The 12,522-nt window shown below is 34.7% G+C and overlaps 1 protein-coding gene and 1 pseudogene across 1 annotated transcript; both read right to left on the reverse strand.

Annotated features, from left to right (window-relative positions):
* On the reverse strand, positions 5,043-7,082 carry LOC104724930 (annotated as a pseudogene).
* On the reverse strand, positions 7,843-9,843 carry LOC104724932 (probable acyl-activating enzyme 6). Its single transcript, XM_010443501.2, has one exon. It carries the CDS (start codon positions 9,691-9,693, stop codon positions 8,041-8,043), a length of 1,653 nt encoding a protein of 550 aa, XP_010441803.1. The 5' UTR covers positions 9,694-9,843; the 3' UTR covers positions 7,843-8,040.

A 12,522-nucleotide genomic window follows, 5' to 3' on the forward strand; every position in this document is an offset into this window, starting at 1 on the left:
CAACTGTGCTAACAAGCCCGCAAGATCGACACCAGGGACTCCACCCGCTGGGACTCCCACACCCGGGTCCTAGCATCACCGGCCACTAGAGCATCAACACCGCCCCCTCCGGCCACACTCATGGAATCTTCCTGGATACCCTGCGACTCGCCAACACCCTCAACTGTCACACTCGGGTCCGCAGTCTCACAAACCTCTAGGACTCTGCCCCTACCACGACCATGTCCGCGTCCACGATCACGTCCGCGTCCACAACCACGACCAGCAACAGCATCCTCTCAAACCATCTGCACTACTATGAACAGAAGGCTAAGCACGCAACTATACATAACACAGAAACATATACTCACCGTGGAATCACACATTAGGCTCGAAGAGGATGTTCTAGGACTCCATGCCACACACAATTGACTAACTCACATAATCAATCAATACATGCAATCCCAAACAGCTTCAGCAAAAAGCCTAATGAACCCAAACCTAGAACTGTAAGGGCTCTGATACCAAACTGAAACGACCCGACCCGTTTTTTTTACATATATAATAAATAATAATAATAATAATAATAAAAAATATTCTACAGCTAGTGGTACCATACCCACTAGCCACCTAACCACAAACACACCAACAGCGGAAATAATAAACAATACCAATATCCAACAAATAACCAATAAACCAATAACCAATATCAAATAATAATTCCAATCATAAACTAATGATCCAATCAACGTAAATAGAGAACCAGAAATCCTAAACAACATTCTAGGACTCAACTCTAGCAACCTAGCAAGCCAGACAACATCCAATTGAGTCTCTAGAACATCCTCCTCTTCATTGCCTTGATTCCACGATCACACTTTGCCTTTACCTGCACCACAAACACAAATTGCAATGCATGGGTATTTTATAAACACTCAGTAAGGCAATCCTCCCATCTAGTGGGCTATGCACACAAGCAATAGAAACATCTCTAACTATCAACCAACAATCAACAATCAACAATAACAAACCAGGACTCTGTATCGACCGACACCGACTACTTATCGACCGACACCCAATGGGGTTGCATCGACCGACACAAACTTGCATTGACCGATGCAAGTTACACTTGCATCGACCGACACTCACACTGTATCGACCGACACTCACACTGTATCGACCGGCATGCTCGACATAGCACAAAACCCCTAAGTTTAACGCGTCGTCCTCGCATTTGCATCGACCGACATACAAAGTGCATCGACCGACATACAAAGTGCATCGACCGATGCACAATGCCGAGCATCGCTTTTCCCTGAAGCTTCTTGTCGGATCTTCGTTTCTACAACCACAAAACTTGATCCCAAGCCACAAGAAAGCTTCCCAACGTCCCAAATAACATTCTAACAAGCCAAACAACACATAAACAAGCAGATCAGAGAAATCCCCAGCTTAGATAAGCCATGGTCATGCACTTACCTTTGCCAAGACGATTCTGAACCTCAAACAAGCAAGAAAACACTTCCAGGAAGTTCCTACAACGATCCCAGCTACAGATCTCTATAGGAACAGCTTCCAATCTCCCAAACTCCTCAGGAACACTCAAAAACACTTAGGAACACTTTTCTCTCTATTCTTTCTCTCAAAAGAGGCTAAACATGACTAATGAGACAGAAACTCGCGTTAAGGGTTTTTTCTAACCCAAAACGCAGCGTTTAACTTAAACTCGTCCGCACATCTCTAAACTGGGTTTCCAGTTCGCGGATGTTATAGTTACTTTTATGGTCTATTTTTTTGTTATAATCTTCTTTTATTTCTCTTCCTCGTCAGCTTCCTCACTTTCATTCACTGAATAATCATTCAAAACATGAAATTAATTATTCCGAGCAAACTCCAAAACTAAAATCATTGCCTCTTTTCTAGTACGATTTTTGTAATTCATGAAGACCAGCAGTGCCACCACATGCACTTAGTTATTGATTGATACTTTCACCCATATAATCATTTGTGATTGTCCTTGATCCTTCTTTTTTAAACTCCAAAAATTAACTCAAACAACATCAAATCAAGGTTTTGCAACGTCGATCCCTCTTCTTCAAACCCGAAAATAAAAATAAACCCAAATAAAAAATATGATCGAATGGTATACCTCAGGTTATTATTTATATTAAAACATGTAGGTAATCGAAATTTTTTTGTTAATATTCATTTTTATTTTTTAAAATAAGAAGATTAACAATAAGAAGAAAAATGTAACTTTCATATCTTGTTTCTCAAAATTTTACATTTCTTTTTCTATATATTGTTTTCCTTTTTATTAATATCTTTATATAGAAAATATTTAAATTTAAAATTGTTAATTAATGAGATGTAAAAAAAAGTTAATTAGTGACATGTCTAATCCCGATTGATTGTTTTAAATCCTAGGTGGAAAGCTTTAGGACTATATCCTACTTTTATTTAGTATAGACTAGGTTTTGAACCCAAGCTACGCGTGGATTTATTTGATATATTTTGATAAAAATTATATATGATTGATTGCGGTAATAAAATATTATCTCATAAAAAAAATTAAAATTAGTACTAAAGAAAAAAAATTAAATTTCAGATACACAATTTTTTAAAATATAAAAATCAGTTGTGTTATAAAAACAAATCTGATAAAAAAATCATAAATTTAACTTGACGTCCAGGGGAGGCAAATCAAACTGTTGACCTCACATATCCTAAACCATTTTCTTTGACCACCAGAAAAACGAAACAATTTTATAATCAAGAATTTAACTTGTTTTCATATTTAATTGATCGCTACCACCTATGTTTTCGTGTTTTTATTCAATATTTTCTTATTCTTCATATTCTTTCTTGTCATTTTCATTGTCAAATTTTGTGTTAATTATCATCGTAACTTTTACCATTTGGTTCTTCGTTATACTCTTTTTCTTCTTCTTCCTCGTCAACTTCTTCACATTCTTCCACTGAAAAACCTTTTTTTAGACTACCACACAACTTGTTAACCCATCAAACTCCAAGAACAAAATCATTTCTTTTCTCATAAAATTTGTGAAATTCATGATTACCAACATAGTCAACACATGAACCCAATTATTGACAATTTTATCCATATACTTATTTGGTTTTAGATCCATGCGTTTAGAAATTTCTCAAACCAAAATCCTTACTTGNAAATTAAAATTAGTACTAAAGAAAAAAAATTAAATTTCAGATACACAATTTTTTAAAATATAAAAATCAGTTGTGTTATAAAAACAAATCTGATAAAAAAATCATAAATTTAACTTGACGTCCAGGGGAGGCAAATCAAACTGTTGACCTCACATATCCTAAACCATTTTCTTTGACCACCAGAAAAACGAAACAATTTTATAATCAAGAATTTAACTTGTTTTCATATTTAATTGATCGCTACCACCTATGTTTTCGTGTTTTTATTCAATATTTTCTTATTCTTCATATTCTTTCTTGTCATTTTCATTGTCAAATTTTGTGTTAATTATCATCGTAACTTTTACCATTTGGTTCTTCGTTATACTCTTTTTCTTCTTCTTCCTCGTCAACTTCTTCACATTCTTCCACTGAAAAACCTTTTTTTAGACTACCACACAACTTGTTAACCCATCAAACTCCAAGAACAAAATCATTTCTTTTCTCATAAAATTTGTGAAATTCATGATTACCAACATAGTCAACACATGAACCCAATTATTGACAATTTTATCCATATACTTATTTGGTTTTAGATCCATGCGTTTAGAAATTTCTCAAACCAAAATCCTTACTTGGTTTATAATATTTTGAAAACATAATAAAATATACTAATAATTATTTATTTAATATGAATCATATGATATATAGAAATATGAGTACACTATAAGAACATATTAATTATAAATAAATAATATCAATTATATTATATCATTAAATAATATCAACTGTATCATATTATCAAATAACCGTAACCGTATATAACAGTAACCGCTTGAACCGTAACCGTATTTAAACGTAACCGTTTAACCTTCTGTTAAACGGTTCTGGTTAAGATTACAAAAATTTCTAACCATAACCGATGGTTAATAAACTTTAACCGTGACAACCGTAACCATTGTCATGCCTATGTATAGCTAATAAAACATGTGTGTTTGTCGTCCATCTTTCTTTTTTAAACCTCAAAGTTTGACTCAAACATCAAATTAAGGTCTTGCAATGTCAATCCTTCTTCATTAGACCCAAAAATAAAAGATTAATGAAAGAATATCAACTCATCTATAAAATCATACACAAAAATATGTTTTACAGCTCATAAAAAATAAAAAGCACAAATGTAGATAAATAAGATAATTTATGTTTTGCATCAATATTTATAATATTTTAAACTTTTAAAAGGTTTCGGAATATAAAATTTGAACCTTTTAAAATTTTTCCATATTTATAATATTTTAAACTTTTAAAATTTAAAACTTATAATATTTAAAAACTTTTTAAAAGCTAAAAACTTTTAAAAGTTTCAGTATTTATAATATTTAAACTTTTAAATTTTTTAAATATCATAATATTTTTTTGAAACTGTTTAAAGTTTTAATTTGATCAAATAAAAAACCAGATCAAACCAAATAGAACTTTTAAACTTGGACGCCTGATAAATCAAGCTTTCCTGCTCATTCGTTGTTTTAAGCATATTAATCTTATTTATATTGGTTCTGAACCATTGTCTAAAAAATTTCTAGCCGATGTGGGATATTGTGTTTACTTTTTTGATTTCCATAAATTTAAAATTTTCCTTTTTCTAAAAAATTCTGTAAATTTAAAAAATGTTAATGAATGACATGTCAAATCATGATAGGTTGTTTAAAATAATTCTTAATATAGAAAATTTTGGAAATTGTATAAAATGTTAATAAGTGATATGTCAAATTTCTATTGGTTGTTTAAAATCCTATCTGGACGGCCTTAGGAGCTTATAGCTTCTACTTTTTATTAGTATAGATTATATATGTATAACTTGATTTTGTCAATATTTTTTTGCTTTCATTCTTTTGGCCGAAACAAAACTTATTATTAAGGAAAAAAAAACAAGCATTATTAATTCGCTTAAAAAAGCTTACTGAAAATTTCAAGTAATACCAAAGACAATTCACAAACAAGACTTGCTTGCTCAAACTCATGTCTTGCATTACCACGTCTTAACGGTGTTCCTGAAGAGAATCTGTGTCGATCATGAGGCAAAGAGTAATCAATGTCTGGTCCATCAGGGATGATCTCAAGAGGGTTTAAAGAAGGAAAGCTTCTATAGTAATTTTGCTTTATATGATCCATCTTTACTGTACTGCTTATTCCCGCGATTTGGTAGATATCTTTTGTGTAGTTAAAGAGATTATAATACTCTCTTACAAGTCTTTTATCGCACTTGAAGATCACCGCGTAAACCTGCGAAAATATATGCATGGTACATTCAACCAAAACGTATATATATAGATTGGAAAATCCAAAAAAGAACAACATTTTGTGGGTAAATAATTACCTCGTCAAATCTTATGAGAGTGACGAATAATCGGATATCTGGTTCAGTCAAAGTGTTTCCACAAAGAACCGTTGTTTTCTGAGTATTTCTTCGCATTTGTCCAATGCATGAAACAGTTGTTTCACTGCCTGCAAAGAAAAACAAATTAATCATTTTGGAATCAAATTTTTAATTAATTGCCATACTGATTAGTAAATTGAAAAGTTGCTTTACCAGATCATAGGTTTCTTGATTTGTAGCAAACCCGCATTTATAAACACCATTATTTATGTCATCGTGAATCCATGTGTTAGTGTCATCCACAATGGTTCGGAGACTGGGAGGGTGAAGATCAAGAGAAGGGTTTTCTGCAACATGATTGAACTTCGTATTGAACATTCGGATTATCTCAGAGCTCTCATTGTTAACTATAGTCTTAAGCTTTTTATCCCAAAGAATCTACCACAAACAAAGAAACAAAAAGAAAATCTAAAAATCCGATATGTTACCAAAATCAGACTTAAGGCCACACCATGGATTTAAGAAACTTACAGGAACAGTATATTTGCCAGTGTAGTTTGAGCTAGCGATATCATAAAGTTCTCTTATGCTTTTGGCACCATTAAGACGATCTGTAGCAGCTCCAAGAACCTCTGTATCGGAATCTGGAAAAACCCATCCCATATGGTTGTCGCTTTCTTTGGTTTTTCTCCAGACTGGTTGGACAGACTAATGAACAAAACCGATGATCAGATTATGTTCCATAAAAATCGAAACTAAATATGTCGATAACGGCTTCTTTTACTAACCGAAAAGCTTATTGCTTTTTCAAGCCCTTTGAGTTTCAAGACTGCAAGACATCTAGAAGCCCATGGACAAGCGTAAGATATGTAAAGATGGTATCTTCCTGATTTTGCTGGAAACTGTGAATCAGGTTTTTGTGAAACAAAGTTGCAGAATGACGTTGCGGTTCTAGCAAAATCTGACTTCTGGTTAGCTATTGACATAGCCATTGCTGATGCGCACTGGAGAGTTAAAAAACAAAACTCGAAATTTAAAACATTAAAACATCAATTTGTAACTATATATATATATATAGATAATGAATTGAATGTAAAATATGTTCAAACCAAAAAACTGTTTTACAAAAAATATATCTTTCGAGCTTCAAAATACAGAGCTTAAAACAGAGGACTAGAAGCTTGTGGAGGAGAGGGTTATGGAACCATAGCATGAGACTATCTGCATACTTGTGGTCACCTTGGTTTTGAAAGGAGCTGAATCGATTTCTGATGTTTTTATCGGTAAGGGACACGAGCCGAGCTGGTGAAATATTAGGTTCTCCATATTACTCAAATGAAGCTAACATAACCAAAAACACACAAAGACCTAAATAAACTTACATATAATAGAGGTTTCTTACAGAAAAATTAAGAACTTGGAACAAGAATGAATAACACAACACAAGAATGAAAAAAAAAATAAACAAGTACCTAACACAATAATGAATGTGAGATTCGATTCGATCAGAAAATTGATGATGAAGCAAGTCTTCAACTGTTGTCTTCGATGCTACGTAATTAATAAATGTGAAAATTTCAGTCAACATTGGCGAGCAGAACAGAAGAAGCTTATGGTATTAGGAAAAGAGAAAAGACAAGTCTTTGTCTTTTGACAAATCTGGCTGTTTCTGAGATATTTCGAACAGAGAACCTTGAAGACAACAAACAATACATCATCAATTGACCAAGGAAATTAAAGTTATGATCTCGTAAAATGCTCGGTACTTTTCGACAAGACTTTGAATTCAAAGATGATTAAAGTCCTCCATGAAACTGAGATTAAGATCTGAAACAGAAAACAAAGAATCCAAACAGAAGAAAGATGGGAAAATATGAAGAAGACATTATCATTCAAGAATCTATGGCTAAGCCTAACTGCAACTTCCATGAGAATAGTTCTGTATACCAATGTTCGATGACAATGCTCATGCATGCTTTCACTGACTCCAGATGCATGTTAAGAAATGATAACTTGACATCTGCGAGAACGCTTTCTAGATGTAAGATACATCTTGAAGATGTGATCTATGGGTTGATTGGTCATAGCCTTAGGAGAATCTGTGAAACTCAGCTTGAGTTTCTTAAGGACTGGTGAATTCTCAAGAAAATAGTGAACTAGTTAAATCCCAGTTGCTTCCTTCCTAATCATCAATCAGTTTGTTAATCTCACCACACGTCAGAGTCGATGTTAAACACCACATTGGTAAGATCAATTTGCTCTGGCTCCGTCGAAACAAATAACTCTTGCCAAATAAAACGAGCTATTCAAATTCAAATCCGCGTAACAACAAACAAATCCCAATACTATATTCAAACCCTTTTGTTACATATTGGTACACATCCCATCTATTGAATCACGATCTGAGTTACGTACGATCGAATAGAGGAATTACAAATCCACTGACCATTGTATATTAAATTGGCTACAAAATAGAACCAATGAAATGTGATTCCAAAATTTTGTGGAACGGTGGAAGATGTTTAAGAAACTGTCTCATCAACCATGTTCTTAGCAATCTCCTTGAGCAAAAACTTCGAAAATTTTCCAGTCGAAGTCTTAGGCAACTCATTCATAAACAAGACAGTTTTAGGAACCATAAACCTAGGCATCATTTTCCTACAATACTCTATCAACTCCTCCTCGGTAGGTTTCGTACTCAACCCACTTTTCAAACTCACAAACGCACACGGCGTCTGTCCCCAAAACTCATCAGGTCTCGCCACCACCGCCACTTCATCCACCGCAGGATTCGTATACAAAACCGTTTCAACCTCAACGGTATTCACATTCTCTCCACCCGTTATGATTATATCTTTTGACCTATCTTTAATCTCTAGATAACCATCCGAATGAATCACACCAACGTCTCCGGTGTATAACCTCCCGTTCTTGAGAGCTTTCTCTGTTCCGCTCCGATCTTTTAAGTAACCAAGCATGATCGAGCTTCCTCTCATCACTATCTCCCCGACGGTTTCTCCGTCCCTCTCAACGCTCCGACCTGAGTCAGGATCCACCACGTCGATTTCAGTAAACCCTCCGACGGTTCTCACTCCTTGCCGTGTCTTCAACATGGCACGATCACTCGCCGGTAAACGATTCCACTGCGGCTTCCACGCACAGGAGGCGATCACACCAGCCGTTTCCGTTAGTCCGTAACCGTGACTGATCACAAAACCGATTGATTCTGCTCGGAGGATCACGGCGGCTGGAGGCGGAGAACCGGCGGTTAAGAAGTTGACGGGACGGTTAAGAGGCTGAGATTCCTGACTCACGGATAACATGTTGAGCACCACCGGAGCTCCGCACATGTGTGTGACGCCGTGTTCACGAATCAAACGATAGACTAACGGCACGTCAACCTTGCGCAAACAGACGTTTGTTCCTCCTACGGCGGCGATTCCCCATGGATAGGTCCAGCCGTTAGCGTGAAATATCGGTACGATCCATAAGTAAACCGGATTTTTCGGTACGGTCCAATCGATTAGAGAGTCAACCGACATTACGTAAATGCCCCTGTGGCAGTGTAACACTCCCTTGGGAGCCGAAGTTGTACCGGAAGTGTAATTAAGCACAACCGGATCCCATTCGCTTTCGGGTCGGATCCATTTGAAATTCGGATCACCTCTCTGGATCAGGTTATCGTAAGTGTAACGATCGGCCACGTCATCATCTCCTCCTCCTCCTCCTTCCTCCTCTTTATCTGCGACGAAGACGAGAACTGGCGGATCAGTCGTCATCATCCCGATAGCTTCTATGGCTAGACTGCAGAAGAAGACGTCGACGAAAAGAAGCTTAGATTCAGAGTGTGTGAGAAGAACAGAGACGGTGCGTGCGTCGAGGCGTGTGTTGATGTTGTTGAGTATTGCGCCGGACATGGGAACAGCAAACTGGAGCTCGTACATCGCCGGAGTATTGGGAGAAAGGACGGATACGACGTCGGACTTTCCGATTCCAAGTGAAGACAGAGACGACGCGACGCGGAGGCAACGGAGGTTTGTTTCCCGCCACGTGTAAACGGTGTTACTTCCGTAAACGATGGAGGTACAGTCACCGTATACGATGGCGGCTCTCTCCAAGAACCCTAAAGGCGTCAATGGTGGCGAGTTAGCGGCGCATGGCTTTATTTCCTCCATCTCTCTTCTCGGGTTTGTTATGAGAGAGTATACTATCTAGTTTGAATTATGTATACAAGAAAAAACAAATTGAAGAGTCTTTGTTAACTGTTATTTTATGTCCAAAACAGGAAAAAAAACGTGAGCCCATGACCATCACAGGCGGTTGCAGAATTTAATTGTACCAGTGACTATACAAAATGGGTATTAATATCAGCTTTGGAATCGACAATATTAATTTATAGAAGACAACTGAGAAAACGATATTAGGAGGAGTCCATGTCTCCCTCCGGGAAAGAGTTATCATACAACCTAAGGGCGTGGGTTATCAGAGAGTATACTTTCTAGTTTAAATTATGTATACAGAGAAAACACAATTAAAGAGTCCTTGTTAACTGTTATTATGTCCAAAACAGGAAAACAAACGTGAGTCGTGACCATCAGTCCATCAGAGGCAGTTGCAGAATTTAATTGGGTATTAATTTTATATACGACAACTGAGAAACAAGGAAAAACAAATTGAAAAGTCTTTGTTAACTGTTATTATGTCTAAAACAGGAAAAAAAACGTGAGCCCATGACCATCACAGGCGGTTGCAGAATTTAATTGTACCAGCGACTATACAAAATGGGTATTAATATCAGCTTTGGAATCGACAATATTAATTTATAGAAGACAACTGAGAAAACGATATTAGGAGGAGTCCGGTATGTATACAGAGAAAACACAATTAAAGAGTCCTTGTTAACTGTTATCTATATTAACATTTTTGAAATACATTTTGGTATATGTCCTTAAAGTTTATCTTATTTAATTTGTTTTTTTGCAACATTAACCCCTACAAATTTTCCTAAAATAATATTTCTACTTAATTAACCCCTATAGATTTTCCTAAAATAACATTTCTACTTAACTCAATTAATGGAACTATATTAATCGATCAAATTTATTTACGCTTATTGTCATACACAGCATGACACCATCATTTAAGAGATCAAGAATAAATGCTCAAAACTTATTTTAATACATCTTTATGATAGTTGAATGTAAATCGAGAGAATTTGAGAAACAAAAGATTACATTCCAATTATACTTATGACAAAGATAACGTTCATTCATTTCTGTATATATCTCCTTTAGAAACTGAATATTGTTCTGTGAGACATTTTTGAAGTACATTTTGGGTTATGTCTTTATAGTTATGATTATTTATTTTTTTTATTTACAACTTTAGTCCTTAGTGTGATATTTACACACCTAATAAATATTATTTTCGCAATCATTCAAATATAGCAAACATAAACTAATAAACTCTAGACAATATAGCCAATGGAAACTAATTAAAAAAAAAAACTGAAATCAAATCTACATTTCCTATTCGTATTATACATTAACTCGATATAGTATAGAAATTAATTATTATAACAACTTAGTGAAATATTTGTTTCCTTAATCATAAACCTTTTGCATTAATTCAAAATTGCCATATATATTTTTAGATTTTTTGCTTGCTTACAATATATTCTCGATCTCATATCAAATCTAATTTTACCATCTTCAAAGAACTATATAAATAACGTCTCAATAGCAATACAAAATTGCATCAATTCATACACTTGAAGTAACCTTCCCGGTTGAGACACTTGATTTGGTTTTGGCGATAAACAGGTGCACACTTATTCCTTTATTAATTTATTGGTACAAAATGTTTATGCTTTCTTTATTTCATCTCTAATACCCTTCTTTTCTTATCTTAGATGTTCACGTGAACATGCAACCTTCCGGTTAGTGGATAATCAAAATATTTTTGTTTGATTTATTTCATATCTACACTAATTTTTTTGTTTTGGACTCTATGTAGTTATGTACTTATGTCACAAATGCATGTTGAGAAAGAAACCAATTCTGAGTTTAGCTCACTGTGAGCTGCTCACCTTTCTAGGTATCCTCTTTATATTTATTATTGTATATATACTATCCTTTTACACTTACCAAGCTTTTCAGTTTTTGGTACACCCCAGGATTTTGCTTTGATCCATTTGTATATCTTTTCAAACAATTGGGAGTAAATTAAAGGGGCCTATGTTGAGGCCACAGAGGAGGAAAATATGTTGGAGGAGGAGAGAAGAAAGAGATGAGTTTGGCGAAGTTGTTCATAGTTTTTGTTGAATGATAATTGTTTAATTGATTCCAAAGTGACTATTATATGCTCTATGTACTTTGTAATGATTTAATAGAGTAATATGTGAGCATGATAATCATGTAATTTATATGATAATTTAGGATTTTTTTTCCTGTAACTGACTAATATTTTATTGTATATGTATTAACGGGTTGAATCTAAAAATAGTAAATAAAGTTGATTTAATTACGACTGTAAAAAATAAATCATCTTGTGTGGTATACGGGTGAAATCCTAGAATTAACATTCAAAATACAATTATACAATATAAACACAAAAAGAGAAAAAATAATAAATAAATTAAATTTAAAAATTTTAGTTAAAAAATTGTTCCGCGGTGTACCGTGGGTTAAAATCTAGTTATGTCCAAAACATGAAAACAAACGTGAGTCGTGACCATCAGTCCATCAGAGGCAGTTGCAGAATTTAATTGGGTATTAATTTTATATACGACAACTGAGAAACTGGGTATTAATTTATAGACGACAACTGAGAAAACGATATTAGGAGGAGTCCATCTGTCCATGTCTCCCTTGGCAAAGAGTTAATCACACAACCTCTAATTTTAATTTACAAAGGGACAACTGAGAAAACATATTAGGAGGAGTCTCTATAGCATAACAAATGTTATTTATGGTTGTAAAGACTTTGATTATAAAATTTAACTG

The sequence above is a fragment of the Camelina sativa genome, chromosome 11 (assembly GCF_000633955.1).
Source record: "Camelina sativa cultivar DH55 chromosome 11, Cs, whole genome shotgun sequence".
NCBI lineage: Eukaryota > Viridiplantae > Streptophyta > Magnoliopsida > Brassicales > Brassicaceae > Camelina > Camelina sativa.

Coding starts and splice junctions, on each gene's coding strand:
- LOC104724932 (XM_010443501.2), bottom strand. CDS start 9,693: ATGGAGGAAATAAAGCCATGCGCCGCTAACTCGCCACCATTGACGCCT.